At 37.9% G+C, this 22,178-nt stretch overlaps 2 protein-coding genes across 2 annotated transcripts; both read left to right on the top strand.

The window, feature by feature from the left end:
• Positions 1 to 7,402: 7,402 nt before the first annotated feature.
• Positions 7,403 to 9,615, top strand: LOC132131971 (uncharacterized). Its single transcript, XM_059544169.1, has 7 exons — positions 7,403 to 7,462; positions 7,856 to 8,203; positions 8,287 to 8,514; positions 8,626 to 8,946; positions 9,033 to 9,242; positions 9,337 to 9,427; positions 9,528 to 9,615. Exons 1-7 carry the CDS (start codon positions 7,417 to 7,419, stop codon positions 9,577 to 9,579), a joined length of 1,296 nt encoding a protein of 431 aa, XP_059400152.1. The 5' UTR covers positions 7,403 to 7,416; the 3' UTR covers positions 9,580 to 9,615.
• Positions 9,616 to 19,621: 10,006 nt separating this feature from the next.
• Positions 19,622 to 22,061, top strand: LOC132131390 (uncharacterized). Its single transcript, XM_059543402.1, has 7 exons — positions 19,622 to 19,730; positions 19,895 to 20,012; positions 20,405 to 20,752; positions 20,836 to 21,060; positions 21,172 to 21,492; positions 21,662 to 21,851; positions 22,046 to 22,061. Exons 2-7 carry the CDS (start codon positions 19,967 to 19,969, stop codon positions 22,059 to 22,061), a joined length of 1,146 nt encoding a protein of 381 aa, XP_059399385.1. The 5' UTR covers positions 19,622 to 19,730; positions 19,895 to 19,966.
• The last annotated feature ends 117 nt before the right edge of the window (positions 22,062 to 22,178 follow it).

Below are 22,178 nucleotides of genomic sequence, written 5' to 3'. Positions count from 1 at the left end.
CTTTACGAAGCACTTACTGAGTGTGTAAACAATGTTGAACTGGCAGAAATGGCATGAACTGGCATTAAAATGATTAACTCTTTGCTATTCCACTTTATTTGGAAAAATAAGACACCATTTGTACCACAAATGTTGTGGTGGCCTTACATTTTTATTGGCCTGTAACCTTAAGTGTAGTAGGTTACCTATTAAACTGTCAAATTGTCATAAACAAGCCCTAGAATCCTGGAAGATTGCTTTTGTAGCGGGGCAAGGAAATCGGAGGAGATCAACTAGCGACTACGCCACCATGGAATCTTGCCAGGGACAATACAATGGAATTTCTGCTTCAAGACAACACCGGTTCGTTCACAGTAAAGTGGCAGGAGACGTGGATACAAAAATATATATACATTTTATTCAAAATAAATACTTTGTATAAGATTCACAAGACACAATCAACAACAATGTCACTATTCAACAAGACACACACCGAGCGACCTGAGAAGTCAGCGAACAAGGAGCCGAGGCAGGGGATAAAGGGCACATAAGGCCTCCACGGCAAGTCACCTTGCCCGTACACCTGTGCGCGCACACACACACACACGCCACTCATGACACAGCACTCGTGAGAAAGACCACCACCAGCAATCCGCCCCTGCTTTACGCACTCAGCTCCTGTAACGACAGAATGAAGTTACACAGAGAATTGTCACAGTTGAAACGCACTCAGAATTGTCACAGTTGAAACGCACTCAGAATTGTCACAGTTGAAACGCACTCAGAATCAGGGGCGTCGGACTGGGGGGGTAAAGGGTACCGAGTACCCAGGGCCCGAGGCAGGGGGGGGGCCCTTAGACGTCAGTTTTCTATACATACATATACATGCACTAACATTTGTATAGCATTTATGTACAACTAAAAAAGTTCCTGTGCAAAACTAAACTTGTAGTTAGGCGCTGGTTTGGTATAAAAAAGTCATTTTCATGCTGTGCAGGGCCCCACACCCCTCTCGAATCAATGCAAATGGTACGACCCGCAGGCCATGTGCTTCTGCTGCGGACCCGCGGTGATTGAATCAGTTGATGAGACAGGAGCTGGAGTGAGCCGTGAAGAGTCATGTCTCTCCTTAAGAAAGGAAAATCAGGGGCTCAAAAACGAAAAGAGAAGCAGAATAAAGAGAGAAGGGCAAATGAGGGCAAGCAGTTGCTCACAAATTTTTTTGAAAAGAGAGGTGAGCTCCAAATGCATCATCAAGCATTGACATTGTTTTAACATAAATATCTACTCCCGGTAGAATAGCATACATTTATGTTTGCATTTATGAATAATATACCAATACTTTATAGTATCACACCCTTCATAGCGAGCAAACAATGTTTCTGATTATTACATGGCTTGGCTGAATTCCAATGTAGAATGCGGTCTGTTATTTCTTGATAACAGACCGCTGCGAAGTATAACAGACCGTTGCCATGAAAAACAGCGCGTTGCTATGGACGCGGAACGGACTATTTTCTTTGGCGGAAGCAATACAATCGTTTTTAAATCAATAAACTCTTCTGCTGCAGTTCTCCCCACTCTCAGAGTCAGAAGTTTACATGAAAACACTGTATATTTCCCTCCATTGTCAAAATCTAACACCCGCGAAAACACAGATCGTTAGCGCCTATTTTACCGCATTGTTATGCAAATTAGCTCGCACACGCTCTTACATTAAGTACAGGATTGTTCTCAGTATAATAATGCACATCTTAATGATTGAAAAATGACTTATTTTAAAACATAATTCAAAGACTGAATGTCTAGTTTGGCGGTTAGTTTACCCTGTGATTCTATAGTCTAGTCTGCATTTATTTTAAACAGACAAATAATCATCAATTATCTTGTACTTAGCCTACACTTTAAAAAAAAGGTATTGTGACAATAAAGGATATTTTAGCAACCATTTGAAGCCATATATTTCAGTTTCAGAGTCAGACCCTGCAGCAGCAGGCCCCTCATCATGGCTAGGTGAAAGCAGTGACAGTGAGGTGGATGTGAGTGTGACAGTGAGACAAGGTGAGCTTTTTAACACTTAGTAATTAGTAATTAAGTGTTAAGAGGAAATAAGCAAAATTAGTACATTGTTATTGTACACATTTAAACTTTAAAGTGTAATTACTAATTACAGTTTAAAGTTTAAATGTGTACAATAACAATGTACCCATTTTGTTTATTTCCTCTTGTAGCAGAGGCAGAAATAGAAGATGAGGTTGATATTCATATAAGTGATCAGAGGGAAAGTGAAGAATGTGATGAAGGTAGTCAGGAGCAGGAGGACAGAGCTGAAGAGGAAAGAGAAGAGAATGAGAGACTTAGGGATACTGGAGAGGGATTGTCAGAGGACCCAGGATTATGGCCAACAACTCTTACTGATAAGCACAGGAAAACTATTGTTCAAATGCTAGCAAAAAACTGGACTTTAAAGACCTGATCAGCAAATTTGCGCATGCAAAGACCCGTCAATGGGCATTTAGTAAAAACTGACATTATTTAGTTTGTGTTTCAGACCAAAGTTTTTCTCATTTGGTATGGTCATTTTCAGAACTGCTTTACAGTATATTTGATTTAGTCCAGGTTTGGACCTGCTAGACCTTTTGTCATCTCAGTAAGTAGTACTTTCGACAATAAAACAAAAATATATTAATCAGAGTGTGGCCTATTTTGTTTACATTTTAAGTGTTTTTATGATAAAAATGCAATACCTTACCCATTGGTATCACTATGGTATTGGGGGCCCAGCAAGATGGTTTGTACCCAGGGCCCAAAATTTGGTGCTACGCCCCTGCTCAGAATTGTCACTTTACAGAGACAACGAATGGAATAGAGGTGTTAACACTTTCAATTTAAACCTTACAGATTTGAAATCAAAATAGAAAAAATAACTAGTACAAAAGAAAAAAAATATATATAAAACACGAACACGCATACACACAAACACAAAATACAACGATGTCCGTCCAGTTGTTAACAGCAAAGCAACAGCGCCTTCGGACAGTAGTTCCACGCAGTCCAACCGCAAGAAAGCTAATCGGCCATGCAGACGCCACCCGTCCGTACTTGATGCATCTATAAAATTACAAGTTAACAATCTACGAGCAATTACTTCAAATCTGTTTCTCTTGACAAAAGATTGCCACGCGACCCAGGCGAGAATGACTTAAATCACATACCTTATGGGTACGATTCCTGGGAACCAAACCAGTCAGGCAGATAAACGCATACATGCAGACTAAGGGCTCATCCAGTCGATCGAGAGGACAGCGTGTGCCAGCGGAAACGAAGCACTTCCATATTGAAGTGTAAACATTCATACTGGCCGTACTTCTCACTCCAAACTTTGACAGAGGAGGAACAACCTCAATAAACTGCCAGCTGCAGGAAACTCGTACGCCATCTGGATGACGACCGAATGATGACCCGTGAAGGGGTGGTGACTCGTTAACACCATAGCCAGCCTATTTATATATGCTGCTACAGCCCACTGATAGGAGGAAACTCAACAAGTGGACTAACCAACCACATGCAGGCAGGAAGAATTTCATTGGCCCTGCCACACTTTTAAACATATGTTACTGTGTAAACAACTATTTCCCTACACTTGCATTTAATGGTGTTTATGCATTAAATAAAAAATAACTTTATTATTAGAAATGCTCTTTCTTCAACTCCAGGATGCCCCTCTGAAGCACAATCTAAATGGAGGATCTATTATCCCAACTCTGAATTAAAAAATTGAAGGACCTTTTCTCACAGACTATTTATACCGAGTAAACCTAAAGAACTCATTTTTAAAATTGCTCATAGATACAGGGCCAGATTAACACTTTGTTGTACCCTGGGCAACAATATTCAAGGGCCCCATCATCACGACCCCAGGATCACCATAATATGGTCATATACAGAATATATTACTGTAATATACAGTAAATATACTCAATACTTCAAATTCTAACTGTCATCAGGTGTATTTTGATTTACAAATATTTAAATGCTCATAGAACTACAAATGCACTACTATGTCCCCTATCAAAGACATTCACTCACATATGATGCTATGAAAACAAAACACATCAGCATCTGTATAATCTGGTAAAATTGACCCACTACATTGAGAGGGAGGGAAATATTCTCCATTTTCACAAAAATGAATAAATAAGCAACCACTTTCAAACCATTGTTTATTTAACAACATTTATTCCCAATAGAAATGTATTGAATTGATATAGCTATAACAGAAGACCACAGACAACACATCAAGAAACATTTTGGTCCTCAGCTCATTTTAAGCAGAAATCACCCTGACAGGGTGACCCTGTCTCCTCAGAATTCAACAAGGCAATCAAGTTATTAGTCCAACACAAACAATTTGAAATCTGCCAGTTTTCCCTCCACAACAATATACAGCATTTTAATAAAGCTGGCACCTCAAGGAAAAAATAAATAAATAAAATGCAGTATCACTATTATCTGCTCATAAACATTTTTATCCTAAGCTCATTTTAACTTGTTTTAAAATAGAACAACAACATATCACAGCACAATTAACCAGTTAAACATTTTAGTGCTACATATACATTTAGAAATCTGTCCATTTCTCTGAAGAAGACAAGACAGAAATAAATGCTACATAATCTGGCAAAACACACAATTTTAGTCCTAAATAATGAGGAAGTGCATGTTTGAATTTGAAATGCCTTCATTTGGCAAACACATCTTACAATGGCTTTTTTCTGGACTTTGACTGTGCAAACTGGTGTACAGTATAACATCTTCAAAATCAAGGCCACTAACAAGTTCATGTCCAATAGCTAAAATAGAAAGTGCAGAGCCGTGTCTGTGACACAATTTCTCTCTAGAAGACAAGATAAAAATAAATACTACAAAACCTGGCAAAACACACAATTTTAATCCTAAATAATGAGGAAGTGCATGTTTGCTTTCATTTGGCATCTTGAAGAAAAGTCCTGGCTAGCTGAGTTGTCCTCGTCGTTGACGGAAGCTGACTTAACAGAACTGTCGGCAACATTAACAGGAGTGAAGAAATTACCTATTTTAGGTATATACTTTACATTTTCTGCGTTTCTGATGTCCTTTTCCTTTTTTAATTTCCGCTTCGCGCTCCCACTTAGCTTCTCCATGTCAGATTTTTTTCTGTTGTAGCAACGCCTGACGTAACCCGATCGGCGTAACATTTGACACACCTCATGCGGACTGACCAATGAGGAGAGGGTCTTAACTTGAGGCCCTCTCTTCATTGGTCATTCCGCATGAGACTGTTACCTGACTCTCAACCGCTCTCAACTCACGTTCAAAGTCATAGGCAGCGCAGCGTCTCTCTGTGCAGCGCAAAAGCCCGTGTTGACAGTTTCTTTAATGTAAAGCGGGAGATTACCAGATACAGTATTTTGCTCGTGCCCTTGCTGCCCTGGGCCCTTTAGAGGTCTTGGGCCCCTGGGCAATTGCCCAGTTGCCCGTATGGTTAATCCGGCCCTGCATAGATACTACCCTAGTAATATATTTTTGAGCAGATTGTCTGAGAATATATCCTCAATGTGTTCATTTTGTAATTCTGAAGAAGAATCAGTTCTATATCTGTTTTATCATTGCCAATTCTCCAAGTCTTTTTGGTCAGAAGTGACCATGTACATATTTTCTTGCTGTAACAAAATGACAGAAATAACAGAATCTATAATTTTTGTGTTGGATTTTCATTCCAAGGACATTAACTATAGAGTTCATTATTACTTCTTTAAACAATATGTAAAATCCTGTGAAGTCAAAGGTTTCTGACGTTCTTAAGTCTAAGCTATTTTTAAAATACTTTTTTCTTATTTATCATTGTTATAATTTGTGTATAGTGATGATGTCCATTTGCCCCCTGTTACTTCAAATCTAATTGCAATAAAAAGAAATCGTAGTCAGACAGACGATGAACACTATTAACAGCAATTATTATATGATGCAGTCACACTTGTAGCAATATTTGTTAGTTCTGTTTGTTGATTCAGGGTTAGCATCATCTGAGGTCCTCTGAGGGTCAGCATCATCTCTTCTCAGGTGTTCTGGATCCAGACTGGAGCTAGTCTAAATCCTAGTTACCACGAGATGTAAATCCTGTGGCAAAACGGAGAAACAAAATAGATCATTAGCATAGCTGCTGATCCAACAAAGTAAAATTAATTAGTTTAACCCAAGCTAAAGAATAAGAATGCGCATTTGATCAGATACACTCACAATTTAAGATACATTATTCAAATGCTTGGCGAAAGAGATGTGTTTTTAGAGCATCTCATCCCCATTTTAGTTTGGGAGCCAAATGTAAAAAAAGGCATTGTGGTACTTATATAAAATACATTTCTATCACAGTTTGATAGTTACTGTAGGTCAGAAAAAAACAACATGATGTCTTCTGCATCTGGTTGGTTACTGAAGATGTGTCTGTTGCTGCCTGTGATATATCCCATAATCCTGTGCCTATAAACATGAATGAAATGATATCTTGTGGTGCAGCTGAAAGTAAATTCATATATAAATGTACGTGTGTGTGTGTGTGTGTGTGTGTGTGTGTGTGTGTTTGTGTTTGTGTGTGTGTGTGTGTGTGTGTGTGTGTGTGTGTGTGTGTGTGTGTGTGTGTGTGTGTGTGTGTGTGTGTGTGTGAGACTCCCAGTTACCAAAGTTTTTGTGAAAAAATGATCAAACATAATATTTGCCTTCAGTTTATGCTGCTCACATCATCAGCACAATCTTCACTTCTGGAAAATTTCCCAACGCATGTAAATAGACTGCCACTGCTCAGAAGCCAACACTTAATACAATAGTTCACCCAAAAATGAAAATCTGCTGAAAATGCCTATTTAGATTTTGATTTGAAACTGCTTACAGAAAAAACTACAAAAGGTTTAATTTAAAGAGCTCATGTAACATAACAGCTTATATTCAATTCCTTAGTTGAGTTTGACGGTAAACATTTTTTGAGGAGCAAGCATCTCCTTTCTGTGAAAAAAAAACAAAAACAACAATTATAAAAATAACTGTTTCTTTTGCGCTAGTGAGTAAGAAACAGGAAGGAAGTAAAGTCAGCAGAAATTCTGTAACGATTTATTCAACAGACAGTAGAAACAGCAACTAACATCAGAGAACAACAGCATGTAATGTAGGTAAAGCTAATATTTGATCGCAATTAAAAGGTCATCTTGAGTAAAATGTTACTGTTTTCATGATTTTAGTAGAGCAGCATGAACTATGATAACAGACTGATGAATCTTCTAAACTGTATTGACACTTCAAGTCACAGTGAAACTCACTGGGTTTCCTTTTTCAGGACGAGCAGCTCTCTGTCTTTCATTATATATGTGAATTTACCAAAGTGAAGATCATCGAAGTGAAGTGAAGATGAACTCCAGTCTCTCATCGCTGATCCTGCTGTTGCTCATCCCAGGTTTGAGTATTACTGTGTCTTTTTCTCCTTTGTAATATTTTCATTTAAATGCGTCTCCACTTATCTTTGACATTTTCCAAGAGTGGTTATTTTGATTTATTTTGATCATTATTGCTCTGTATTTTCAAACAGTTGAATCATTTGAGGTCAGTTTAACTAAATGTCCAGTAGGGTTGAATGTCTGAATGTTGATCTTAATTAACTCGCATGACTTTTATACTTTTACTCATTAAAAATGGATTGGGTGTAAACATATATTTCAGCAGCAGATTCATCAGTCTGGATGCACTATTATTTTAGTCATATTTGCTAGTATGAACAATGGATTTTTGCAGTAGAGATCTCTCCTCTGACTGCATGTAAGTTTCATCTCAATAATATTTTCTTGTTCAGGCCCCGTAACATTAGACCGCATCTCAGTGACCTGTAGGCAACAGAGTATTTGTGCTGTGAAGGGGACAGAAGTGACACTGAGGTGCTCTTACTCCAGCTTCAACATCAAAACTGTGTTCTGGTTCAGTGAGAAACAAAGTACAAACTGGAGAAAAAACAATGAACCTGAAGATTTGACTTTAGACTCAGATTACTCAGGACGGGTGAAGCAGGTCATTAGTAAATACGAAGCAGAACTCACAATATCAGACGTGAGAGAGAGAGACTCTGGAGAATATCAGCTCATGTTCATCATGAAGGATGGAGTTAAACATCTCAGCTCAGCGGCCGTCAGTCTAACAGTCACAGGTGAAACTGAGTACAGATTCTGAACACTTCAGCTGCTTTCATTTGACATGTGATGAAGATTTCTTAATCTTTACTCTATTCAGTTCTGCAGGTGAGGATGAATCCTGAATCTATAAACCTGACAGAAGAGACAGTAGAACTGAACTGTGATTCTTCCTGTGATTTCACCTCTGGAGTTTGGTATGACTGGATGAAGAATGGACAGTATTTCAGATATACACAGTCCAACATATTTGTGTCAGTCAGCAGAGATGCTGGCAGCTTTTCCTGTTCTCTTTATCCACATCATGAACATCCCTCCTCTTCTGTGTGTGAGTGTCACATAATACACACAGTGTGGTGCTGTTTGTTCATACATGTGTATATTTAAACAGATTAAATTAAACTGTGAGTTTCACAGCAGTAATCTTTGTCTCTTTCAGGCATTTCTAAGAGTGGCTGCTGGGGTGTGACTTACTCCTCTAGAAGAGTCTGTGCTTTGGTCGGCTCAACAGTAGACATTTCCAGCACATACACACATCCCTCTGGTCATACTGTAAATAAAACATTCTGGCATTACGTTCAGCCTGGTGACTCAAAGGATCTGCGTGAGGAGCATCAGTTTGCTGGTCGTGTGGAGTATGTGGAGAACAAACTGAGAATCAAAGAGCTCAAGATCAGTGACTCTGGAGAATATCGATTAAGGATCATCACTGACTTAAACCAATCCTTTGGATCACCTGAAGTCATTCTTACTGTTACAGGTAACTGATAATGATGAATTTGATCAAGAGTGAATGATAAGATTTAAAAGCCACCAATGGCAGGAAACTTCATATCTGTTTTTCAGATACGCAGCTGAAAAGCAGCCCATCTGTTGTTTCAGAGGGACAGGAAGTGATATTAATCTGTTCAACTAAATGCACTCCAGACGACAAACATACTTACATCTGGTACAAGAACGGACGACAGATAACAGATGGATTCACTAAAGACAACAAGCTGTACCTGGACTCAGTCAGCGATGAAGAGCTTCACCAGTATTCCTGTGCTGTAGGAGGTAACACATCTCTCATGATACATGTGCTTCAGTGTGAAATGTTTGATGAGTTCAGGTGGTTTCTCTGATAGTCATGATTCTTTGTGTTGTGAAGATCCAGTGGACAGCACAGCGTTCAGACATTATACAGTCATTCTGCTGGTGTTTTCACCTCAGTTTCTCATAATAGCAGCTCTGTGGATGTGGTGAGTAAAATATCTAGTTAAATTCACAACTCCATGACATACAGGGAATATATTGAAACTAATTCAGATTTTTTTAAAATAATAATTTTTAATTCAACAGGTTTTTCATCAAAATGCATCTCTTTTCAAAACCAAACCAAAAACACAAGTGAAGGTGAGAAGTTATAGAGAATCTGTTATAATATAAAAGATGCAATGGCAGCAACATTGGTTTCAATGTATTTAATGTTTTTGTATTTGTCTGTACATCTGCTGTCTGTCAATCAGAGCCGCTGGAGTGATGTAATTTTGTTCTTCCATTGTGACATCATCACCTAGCAACAGAGAGAACTGTCAGCAGCTACATCAGTGATTCAGTGATGTCATAGATAGTGTCACATCATTGATTGTCAGTCTAATGCTCAGATTTATTCATAGTATGAACCTTTCTTCAGACTTCAAACTGTTTTTTAACAAAGTCCCCTTCCACAAAAAAAAAGGATTGAAAAGAAAAGGAGTGGTTTTTCTGATCTGTTGATTTATTATCTTATTTTTTCTTCATTCGGTATGAGTGAACACTTTAATATTTTATGTGATAGCAATACATTTAAATTATAATATGTCTTCTTTATGTGAGAGCGTGATTTGAACTTGAATTATATTCAGTAGTCTATAAACTTTCTTTAGGTAACGTTTAATAACAAAATTGTCACGGTTCATGAATGCCTTGTTTCATGCTCGTTTCATGTTGATGTTGTTACGCTGATTGTTGATGTGGGCGGTGTGGGCAACTGCATGTCATTCCCACAGACTATTTATTTATGCCCTCTCTTTCATCTCTTGTTTGTCGGATCATTTTTTTTTTTTTTAGGTCCTCCGTGCTGCGTCTGTCTCTCGCTGCTGTTCAGCGTTTTAGTCTTTGTGGGTTTGTTCCGGTTCCGTGTTTCGCTGTGGATTACATCATGATCTGGATCTTTTATTATCTTTCACCAGCGCACTCTACTTACCATCTCACCTGTCCTGTGCTGTCCATCAAGGTCCTTGCGCTACCTGCCATCAGCCAAAGCCTTACATTATATTTCTGTCAATAAATTGGTACTTGCATTTTGCTTCCTGTCATCTATTCCTGACAAAAATTGACTGGAAAACTGTTACATGGTCAAAAAACGGTTTTGCTTCAATACTGCTTCACAAAAGACTAACGGTTCTTGCCGGAAATGACATCATTGTCAATATGAAATATAATACACATATTAAATTATTTTACAATTGCTTAACACACAATTATTTATTTATTCCACATCTATATAAAAACAAATAAAACAAATAACATAAAAAAAATAACAAGTGGAAGTGATTGCAAACATTTTACTTAATTTTTTCTCCATGTCATTGTCAGCAATTTTATGTTTACAGTTCTTGGTGTGACCAGGAATTTGTGTGAAAAAAAAAAACAGCAAAATCTGTAAAAACTGTTTTTAATGAGCAGAAAAACACCTTGTGTGTTCTTATAATTTTTGTGGAAACAGTGCTGTGATCTGTGTAAATGGCCTGGTAGAGTTGGTGGAGAGAAAAGAGAGGGAAAAGACCAATCTTTTCTATATCCTGTGGTGGAAGTTCACCATACTCTTTTAAGACTCTCGTTAACAATTTAGGGACCCTTTTTTAGTTTGTTGTTACTTTCTACGCCTGAGTAAAGAAGCTCGGTTGCTACAAACATGGACGAAGATATGGATACAGCCTTTGTTGAGGCTTCAGCAAACAGCGAATGATATAAAGATATGAAGCGATAATCAAAAAGGTCAGCAAGTTACAAGAAGAGTCGTTGGTAAAACTGCAGTCCATTGAGGCCTCTGTGAAGGAAAACACCTCTTCAGTCTCCAAGCTTACCTGCTCGCTTGAAGCCATGAATAGACTAGTGGGAGACGTGATGGGGAAGGTTCTTTCTCTGCAATCAAAGTTTGAGAACCCTGAAAAAAGTACTTAAACAAACACGAAAAGCTTTATTTTTGTTTTGTAAATCCCTGAAAAAGGGATGTCCATTTTCTGCAACAGACACACTCTTGTGTGAACGATGAAAAGTTCTGGCAGTAGGGGAGCTCTGTTTCTTTCTGTCATAACTCTAGTTCGTGAGGTGAGAGATTTCAATGAAGCACCAGATTTTGTTGCTGATAGATTTCTGACTAAATCTGTGTATAACTGCATTAACCCCTTAATAGGAAAGTTATGTAAATGTCTGAACCTGAATGATGCACATAGATATTTAAACCCTGATAGCCCCATGTACACTTGGTTTAAATATGATCTTTCTAAAAAATCTCGTTTTGACCTGTGGCTAATATCAGACACTTTCATTTCATATTTGACATCAGCTCTAAAAGATCATGCAGCAAATCATATTATTCTTTCTGATGATAAATCTAAGCAAAGAAGAAGCCCTGCTTACTGGAAGTTAAATAGTTATTTTTTACTACTTTTTTTCAGATTAGGAAAATTGCGGAAGGTGTGAAGTCTCAGGCTATATCTCAGCCACTTCTAAATGGGCCCTATTTAACTACGAATTTAGAAAATTATTTGTAAAATTCTGAAAAAATAAAAATAGAATGTCTGTTAAAAATAAGGAAGTTACAGATTTAATTAGAAAGATGAGTGAAATTTTAAAGAATCCTAACCTTGGAGAAGATAAGGAATCTCTTTATACTTTACAAAGCAGTCTGGATGATTTATTTTTAGAGAAAGCAAGGGGCACATTTATTAGATTGAGAGCAAAATGGCTCAAGTTTGAAAAAACAAAAACTCTGCTCATTTTTTCAACCTAGAGAAAAAACATGAAAGTATAGACGTTCGCTCTATATATTAATAATACACTATCTAATAACTCCTCCGTGATCTGTTCTAATTTTTATCTGAATCTATACACCTTTTCTTTTAATCTTGATGCCTCATCATTTTTTCATTTAATTCTGTGATTCCTAAAATTAATGACCACAATAGAGAACTTTATGAGGAACCCTTTACTATAGATGATCTTTATAACATAGTAAAAAGAATGCCACACAATAAATCTCTAGGGACGGATGGCTTACCGTTTGAATTTTTTTAAGTCTTTGGGACTTTATAAAGTATCTTCTTTACGAAGCACTTACTGAGTGTGTAAACAATGTTGAACTGGCAGAAATGGCATGAACTGGCATTAAAATGATTAACTCTTTGCTATTCCACTTTATTTGGAAAAATAAGACACCATTTGTACCACAAATGTTGTGGTGGCCTTACATTTTTATTGGCCTGTAACCTTAAGTGTAGTAGGTTACCTATTAAACTGTCAAATTGTCATAAACAAGCCCTAGAATCCTGGAAGATTGCTTTTGTAGCGGGGCAAGGAAATCGGAGGAGATCAACTAGCGACTACGCCACCATGGAATCTTGCCAGGGACAATACAATGGAATTTCTGCTTCAAGACAACACCGGTTCGTTCACAGTAAAGTGGCAGGAGACGTGGATACAAAAATATATATACATTTTATTCAAAATAAATACTTTGTATAAGATTCACAAGACACAATCAACAACAATGTCACTATTCAACAAGACACACACCGAGCGACCTGAGAAGTCAGCGAACAAGGAGCCGAGGCAGGGGATAAAGGGCACATAAGGCCTCCACGGCAAGTCACCTTGCCCGTACACCTGTGCGCGCACACACACACACACGCCACTCATGACACAGCACTCGTGAGAAAGACCACCACCAGCAATCCGCCCCTGCTTTACGCACTCAGCTCCTGTAACGACAGAATGAAGTTACACAGAGAATTGTCACAGTTGAAACGCACTCAGAATTGTCACAGTTGAAACGCACTCAGAATTGTCACAGTTGAAACGCACTCAGAATCAGGGGCGTCGGACTGGGGGGGTAAAGGGTACCGAGTACCCAGGGCCCGAGGCAGGGGGGGGGCCCTTAGACGTCAGTTTTCTATACATACATATACATGCACTAACATTTGTATAGCATTTATGTACAACTAAAAAAGTTCCTGTGCAAAACTAAACTTGTAGTTAGGCGCTGGTTTGGTATAAAAAAGTCATTTTCATGCTGTGCAGGGCCCCACACCCCTCTCGAATCAATGCAAATGGTACGACCCGCAGGCCATGTGCTTCTGCTGCGGACCCGCGGTGATTGAATCAGTTGATGAGACAGGAGCTGGAGTGAGCCGTGAAGAGTCATGTCTCTCCTTAAGAAAGGAAAATCAGGGGCTCAAAAACGAAAAGAGAAGCAGAATAAAGAGAGAAGGGCAAATGAGGGCAAGCAGTTGCTCACAAATTTTTTTGAAAAGAGAGGTGAGCTCCAAATGCATCATCAAGCATTGACATTGTTTTAACATAAATATCTACTCCCGGTAGAATAGCATACATTTATGTTTGCATTTATGAATAATATACCAATACTTTATAGTATCACACCCTTCATAGCGAGCAAACAATGTTTCTGATTATTACATGGCTTGGCTGAATTCCAATGTAGAATGCGGTCTGTTATTTCTTGATAACAGACCGCTGCGAAGTATAACAGACCGTTGCCATGAAAAACAGCGCGTTGCTATGGACGCGGAACGGACTATTTTCTTTGGCGGAAGCAATACAATCGTTTTTAAATCAATAAACTCTTCTGCTGCAGTTCTCCCCACTCTCAGAGTCAGAAGTTTACATGAAAACACTGTATATTTCCCTCCATTGTCAAAATCTAACACCCGCGAAAACACAGATCGTTAGCGCCTATTTTACCGCATTGTTATGCAAATTAGCTCGCACACGCTCTTACATTAAGTACAGGATTGTTCTCAGTATAATAATGCACATCTTAATGATTGAAAAATGACTTATTTTAAAACATAATTCAAAGACTGAATGTCTAGTTTGGCGGTTAGTTTACCCTGTGATTCTATAGTCTAGTCTGCATTTATTTTAAACAGACAAATAATCATCAATTATCTTGTACTTAGCCTACACTTTAAAAAAAAGGTATTGTGACAATAAAGGATATTTTAGCAACCATTTGAAGCCATATATTTCAGTTTCAGAGTCAGACCCTGCAGCAGCAGGCCCCTCATCATGGCTAGGTGAAAGCAGTGACAGTGAGGTGGATGTGAGTGTGACAGTGAGACAAGGTGAGCTTTTTAACACTTAGTAATTAGTAATTAAGTGTTAAGAGGAAATAAGCAAAATTAGTACATTGTTATTGTACACATTTAAACTTTAAAGTGTAATTACTAATTACAGTTTAAAGTTTAAATGTGTACAATAACAATGTACCCATTTTGTTTATTTCCTCTTGTAGCAGAGGCAGAAATAGAAGATGAGGTTGATATTCATATAAGTGATCAGAGGGAAAGTGAAGAATGTGATGAAGGTAGTCAGGAGCAGGAGGACAGAGCTGAAGAGGAAAGAGAAGAGAATGAGAGACTTAGGGATACTGGAGAGGGATTGTCAGAGGACCCAGGATTATGGCCAACAACTCTTACTGATAAGCACAGGAAAACTATTGTTCAAATGCTAGCAAAAAACTGGACTTTAAAGACCTGATCAGCAAATTTGCGCATGCAAAGACCCGTCAATGGGCATTTAGTAAAAACTGACATTATTTAGTTTGTGTTTCAGACCAAAGTTTTTCTCATTTGGTATGGTCATTTTCAGAACTGCTTTACAGTATATTTGATTTAGTCCAGGTTTGGACCTGCTAGACCTTTTGTCATCTCAGTAAGTAGTACTTTCGACAATAAAACAAAAATATATTAATCAGAGTGTGGCCTATTTTGTTTACATTTTAAGTGTTTTTATGATAAAAATGCAATACCTTACCCATTGGTATCACTATGGTATTGGGGGCCCAGCAAGATGGTTTGTACCCAGGGCCCAAAATTTGGTGCTACGCCCCTGCTCAGAATTGTCACTTTACAGAGACAACGAATGGAATAGAGGTGTTAACACTTTCAATTTAAACCTTACAGATTTGAAATCAAAATAGAAAAAATAACTAGTACAAAAGAAAAAAAATATATATAAAACACGAACACGCATACACACAAACACAAAATACAACGATGTCCGTCCAGTTGTTAACAGCAAAGCAACAGCGCCTTCGGACAGTAGTTCCACGCAGTCCAACCGCAAGAAAGCTAATCGGCCATGCAGACGCCACCCGTCCGTACTTGATGCATCTATAAAATTACAAGTTAACAATCTACGAGCAATTACTTCAAATCTGTTTCTCTTGACAAAAGATTGCCACGCGACCCAGGCGAGAATGACTTAAATCACATACCTTATGGGTACGATTCCTGGGAACCAAACCAGTCAGGCAGATAAACGCATACATGCAGACTAAGGGCTCATCCAGTCGATCGAGAGGACAGCGTGTGCCAGCGGAAACGAAGTACTTCCATATTGAAGTGTAAACATTCATACTGGCCGTACTTCTCACTCCAAACTTTGACAGAGGAGGAACAACCTCAATAAACTGCCAGCTGCAGGAAACTCGTACGCCATCTGGATGACGACCGAATGATGACCCGTGAAGGGGTGGTGACTCGTTAACACCATAGCCAGCCTATTTATATATGCTGCTACAGCCCACTGATAGGAGGAAACTCAACAAGTGGACTAACCAACCACATGCAGGCAGGAAGAATTTCATTGGCCCTGCCACACTTTTAAACATATGTTACTGTGTAAACAACTATTTCCCTACACTTGCATTTAATGGTGTTTATGCATTAAATAAAAAATAACTTTATTATTAGAAATGCTCTTTCTTCAACTCCAGGATGCCCCTCTGAAGCACAATCTAAATGGAGGATCTATTATCCCAACTCTGAATTAAAAAATTGAAGGACCTTTTCTCACAGACTATTTATACCGAGTAAACCTAAAGAACTCATTTTTAAAATTGCTCATAGATACAGGGCCAGATTAACACTTTGTTGTACCCTGGGCAACAATATTCAAGGGCCCCATCATCACGACCCCAGGATCACCATAATATGGTCATATACAGAATATATTACTGTAATATACAGTAAATATACTCAATACTTCAAATTCTAACTGTCATCAGGTGTATTTTGATTTACAAATATTTAAATGCTCATAGAACTACAAATGCACTACTATGTCCCCTATCAAAGACATTCACTCACATATGATGCTATGAAAACAAAACACATCAGCATCTGTATAATCTGGTAAAATTGACCCACTACATTGAGAGGGAGGGAAATATTCTCCATTTTCACAAAAATGAATAAATAAGCAACCACTTTCAAACCATTGTTTATTTAACAACATTTATTCCCAATAGAAATGTATTGAATTGATATAGCTATAACAGAAGACCACAGACAACACATCAAGAAACATTTTGGTCCTCAGCTCATTTTAAGCAGAAATCACCCTGACAGGGTGACCCTGTCTCCTCAGAATTCAACAAGGCAATCAAGTTATTAGTCCAACACAAACAATTTGAAATCTGCCAGTTTTCCCTCCACAACAATATACAGCATTTTAATAAAGCTGGCACCTCAAGGAAAAAATAAATAAATAAAATGCAGTATCACTATTATCTGCTCATAAACATTTTTATCCTAAGCTCATTTTAACTTGTTTTAAAATAGAACAACAACATATCACAGCACAATTAACCAGTTAAACATTTTAGTGCTACATATACATTTAGAAATCTGTCCATTTCTCTGAAGAAGACAAGACAGAAATAAATGCTACATAATCTGGCAAAACACACAATTTTAGTCCTAAATAATGAGGAAGTGCATGTTTGAATTTGAAATGCCTTCATTTGGCAAACACATCTTACAATGGCTTTTTTCTGGACTTTGACTGTGCAAACTGGTGTACAGTATAACATATTCAAAATCAAGGCCACTAACAAGTTCATGTCCAATAGCTAAAATAGAAAGTGCAGAGCCGTGTCTGTGACACAATTTCTCTCTAGAAGACAAGATAAAAATAAATACTACAAAACCTGGCAAAACACACAATTTTAATCCTAAATAATGAGGAAGTGCATGTTTGCTTTCATTTGGCATCTTGTAGAAAAGTCCTGGCTAGCTGAGTTGTCCTCGTCGTTGACGGAAGCTGACTTAACAGAACTGTCGGCAACATTAACAGGAGTGAAGAAATTACCTATTTTAGGTATATACTTTACATTTTCTGCGTTTCTGATGTCCTTTTCCTTTTTTAATTTCCGCTTCGCGCTCCCACTTAGCTTCTCCATGTCAGATTTTTTTCTGTTGTAGCAACGCCTGACGTAACCCGATCGGCGTAACATTTGACACACCTCATGCGGACTGACCAATGAGGAGAGGGTCTTAACTTGAGGCCCTCTCTTCATTGGTCATTCCGCATGAGACTGTTACCTGACTCTCAACCGCTCTCAACTCACGTTCAAAGTCATAGGCAGCGCAGCGTCTCTCTGTGCAGCGCAAAAGCCCGTGTTGACAGTTTCTTTAATGTAAAGCGGGAGATTACCAGATACAGTATTTTGCTCGTGCCCTTGCTGCCCTGGGCCCTTTAGAGGTCTTGGGCCCCTGGGCAATTGCCCAGTTGCCCGTATGGTTAATCCGGCCCTGCATAGATACTACCCTAGTAATATATTTTTGAGCAGATTGTCTGAGAATATATCCTCAATGTGTTCATTTTGTAATTCTGAAGAAGAATCAGTTCTATATCTGTTTTATCATTGCCAATTCTCCAAGTCTTTTTGGTCAGAAGTGACCATGTACATATTTTCTTGCTGTAACAAAATGACAGAAATAACAGAATCTATAATTTTTGTGTTGGATTTTCATTCCAAGGACATTAACTATAGAGTTCATTATTACTTCTTTAAACAATATGTAAAATCCTGTGAAGTCAAAGGTTTCTGACGTTCTTAAGTCTAAGCTATTTTTAAAATACTTTTTTCTTATTTATCATTGTTATAATTTGTGTATAGTGATGATGTCCATTTGCCCCCTGTTACTTCAAATCTAATTGCAATAAAAAAAAAATCGTAGTCAGACAGACGATGAACACTATTAACAGCAATTATTATATGATGCAGTCACACTTGTAGCAATATTTGTTAGTTCTGTTTGTTGATTCAGGGTAAGCATCATCTGAGGTCCTCTGAGGGTCAGCATCATCTCTTCTCAGGTGTTCTGGATCCAGACTGGAGCTAGTCTAAATCCTAGTTACCACGAGATGTAAATCCTGTGGCAAAACGGAGAAACAAAATAGAGACATCATTAGCATAGCTGCTGATCCAACAAAGTAAAATTAATTAGTTTAACCCAAGCTAAAGAATAAGAATGCGCATTTGATCAGATACACTCACAATTTAAGATACATTATTCAAATGCTTGGCGAAAGAGATGTGTTTTTAGAGCATCTCATCCCCATTTTATTTTGGGAGCCAAATGTAAAAAAAGGCATTGTGGTACTTATATAAAATACATTTCTATCACAGTTTGATAGTTACTGTAGGTCAGAAAAAAACAACATGATGTCTTCTGCATCTGGTTGGTTACTGAAGATGTGTCTGTTGCTGCCTGTGATATATCCCATAATCCTGTGCCTATAAACATGAATGAATGATATCTTGTGGTGCAGCTGAAAGTAAATTCATATATAAATGTACGTGTGTGTGTGTGTGTGTGTGTGTGTGTGTGTGTGTGTGTTTGTGTGTGTGTGTGTGTGTGTGTGTGTGTGTGTGTGTGTGTGTGTGTGTGTGTGTGTGTGTGTGTGTGTGAGACTCCCAGTTACCAAAGTTTTTGTGAAAAAATGATCAAACATAATATTTGCCTTCAGTTTATGCTGCTCACATCATCAGCACAATCTTCACTAATGGAAAATTTCCCAACGCATGTAAATAGACTGCCACTGCTCAGAAGCCAACACTTAATACAATAGTTCACCCAAAAATGAAAATCTGCTGAAAATGCCTATTTAGATTTTGATTTGAAACTATATAGAGAATAATACATTACTAATAAAAAAACTACAAAAGGTTTAATTTAAAGAGCTCATGTAACATAACAGCTTATATTCAATTCCTTAGTTGAGTTTGACGGTAAACATTTTTTGAGGAGCAAGCATCTCCTTTCTGTGAAAAAAAACCAAAAACAACAATTATAAAAATAACTGTTTCTTTTGCGCTAGTGAGTAAGAAACAGGAAGGAAGTAAAGTCAGCAGAAAGTCTGTAACGATTTATTCAACAGACAGTAGAAACAGCAACTAACATCAGAGAACAACAGCATGTAATGTAGGTAAAGCTAATATTTGATCGCAATTAAAAGGTCATCTTGAGTAAAATGTTACTGTTTTCATGATTTTAGTAGAGCAGCATGAACTATGATAACAGACTGATGAATCTTCTAAACTGTATTGACACTTCAAGTCACAGTGAAACTCACTGGGTTTCCTTTTTCAGGACGAGCAGCTCTCTGTCTTTCATTATATATGTGAATTTACACAAAGTGAAGATCATCGAAGTGAAGTGAAGATGAACTCCAGTCTCTCATCGCTGATCCTGCTGCTGCTCATCCCAGGTTTGTGCATTAATGTCTGTTTTTCTCCTTTGTAATATTTTCATTTAAATGCGTCTCCACGTATCTTTGACATTTTCCAAGAGTGGTTATTTTGATTTATTTTGATCATTATTGCTCTGTATTTTCAAACAGTTGAATCATTTGAGGTCAGTTTAACTAAATGTCCAGTAGGGTTGAATGTCTGAATGTTGATCTTAATTAACTCGCATGACTTTATACTTTTACTCATTAAAAATGGATTGGGTGTAAACATATATTTCAGCAGCAGATTCATCAGTCTGGATGCACTATTATTTTAGTCATATTTGCTAGTATGAACAATGGATTTTTGCAGTAGAGATCTCTCCTCTGACTGCATGTAAGTTTCATCTCAATAATATTTTCTTGTTCAGGCCCTGTAACATTAGACCGCATCTCAGTGACCTGTAGGCAACAGAGTATTTGTGCTGTGAAGGGGACAGAAGTGACACTGAAGTGCTCTTACTCCAGCTTCAACATCAAAACTGTGTTCTGGTTCAGTGAGAAACAAAGTACAAACTGGAGAAAAAACAATGAACCTGAAGATTTGACTTTAGACTCAGATTACTCAGGACGGGTGAAGCAGGTCATTAGTAAATATGAAGCAGAACTCACAATATCAGACGTGAGAGAGAGAGACTCTGGAGAATATCAGCTCATGTTCATCATGAAGGATGGAGTTAAACATCTCAGCTCAGCGGCCGTCAGTCTAACAGTCACAGGTGAAACTGAGTACAGATTCTGAACACTTCAACTGTTTTCATTTGAGATGTGATGAAGATTTCTTAATCTTTACTCTATTCAGTTCTGCAGGTGAGGATGAATCCTGAATCTATAAACCTGACAGAAGAGACAGTAGAACTGAACTGTGATTCTTCCTGTGATTTCACCTCTGGAGTTTGGTATGACTGGATGAAGAATGGACAGTATTTCAGATATACACAGTCCAACATATTTGTGTCAGTCAGCAGAGATGCTGGCAGCTTTTCCTGTTCTCTTTATCCACATAAACATCCCTCTTCTTCTGTGTGTGAGTGTCACATAATACACACAGTGTGGTGCTGTTTGTTCATACATGTGTATATTTAAACAGATTAAATTAAACTGTGAGTTTCACAGCAGTAATCTGTGTCTCTTTCAGGCATTTCTAAGAGTGGCTGCTGGGGTGTGACTTACTCCTCTAGAAGAGTCTGTGCTTTGGTCGGCTCAACAGTAGACATTTCCAGCACATACACACATCCCTCTGGTCATACTGTAAATAAAACATTCTGGCATTACGTTCAGTCTGGTGACTTAAAGGATCTGCGTGAGGAGCATCAGTTTGCTGGTCGTGTGGAGTATGTGGAGAACAAACTGAGAATCAAAGAGCTCAAGATCAGTGACTCTGGAGAATACAGATTCAGGTTCATCACTGACTCAGAAAAATACTCTGGATCCCCTGGAGTCATTCTTACTGTGACAGGTAACTGATAATGATGGAATTTGATCAAGATTGAATGATAAGATTTTAAAGCCACCAATGGCAGGAAACTGTTCACAGACAGATTACAGTGCTATTATATCAAGTTTTTGTTTACTATGTCACTCAAATTCAATGTTAAGCTCAGCTTTGATTCATTTCTGTGTTTCAGATACGCAGGTGAAAAGCAGCCCATCTGTTATATCAGAGGGACAGGAAGTGATATTAATCTGTTCAACTAAATGCACTCCAGACGACAAACATACTTACATCTGGTACAAGAATGGACGACAGGTAACAGATGGATTCACTAAAGACAACAAGCTGTACCTGGACTCAGTCAGCGATGAAGAGCTTCACCAGTATTCCTGTGCTGTAGGAGGTAACACATCTCTCATGATACATGTACTTTAAAGCAAAATGATTTTTGCAGTCTGAGTGCAACTAATCTTAAATTCAGATGATTAATTTCTGTGTTGTACAGACCATAAGGAGAGCACAGTGTTACGGAACTCTGCAATCATACTGTGTGTGATTTTGGCTCTTGTACTCATAGGAGTCCTGTGGTATAAGTCAGTGCATTTTACTTTAAGTTTAAAACAATTAAAAACAGTAAAATGATGAGCTAAAACATAAATAAATATTTAAGATTTTCCACTATTTATGTTACAAATAAAATGAAATTGTGA

This window comes from Carassius carassius, chromosome 48 (assembly GCF_963082965.1).
Source record: "Carassius carassius chromosome 48, fCarCar2.1, whole genome shotgun sequence".
Taxonomy (NCBI): domain Eukaryota; kingdom Metazoa; phylum Chordata; class Actinopteri; order Cypriniformes; family Cyprinidae; genus Carassius; species Carassius carassius.
Note: the sequence above shows the minus strand (reverse complement) of the source record. Positions and strands in the feature narration are given on the sequence as shown.

Excerpts from the sequence above, each read along its gene's own strand:
- LOC132131971 (XM_059544169.1), top strand. The coding sequence starts at position 7,417 with ATGAACTCCAGTCTCTCATCGCTGATCCTGCTGTTGCTCATCCCAG. Across the intron at positions 8,947-9,032 it reads AGTCATTCTTACTGTTACAG|ATACGCAGCTGAAAAGCAGC; the intron begins GTAACTGATAAT and ends TCTGTTTTTCAG. Across the intron at positions 9,428-9,527 it reads ATAGCAGCTCTGTGGATGTG|GTTTTTCATCAAAATGCATC; the intron begins GTGAGTAAAATA and ends TTAATTCAACAG.
- LOC132131390 (XM_059543402.1), top strand. The coding sequence starts at position 19,967 with ATGAACTCCAGTCTCTCATCGCTGATCCTGCTGCTGCTCATCCCAG. Across the intron at positions 20,013-20,404 it reads CCTGCTGCTGCTCATCCCAG|GCCCTGTAACATTAGACCGC; the intron begins GTTTGTGCATTA and ends TTTCTTGTTCAG. Across the intron at positions 20,753-20,835 it reads CGTCAGTCTAACAGTCACAG|TTCTGCAGGTGAGGATGAAT; the intron begins GTGAAACTGAGT and ends TACTCTATTCAG.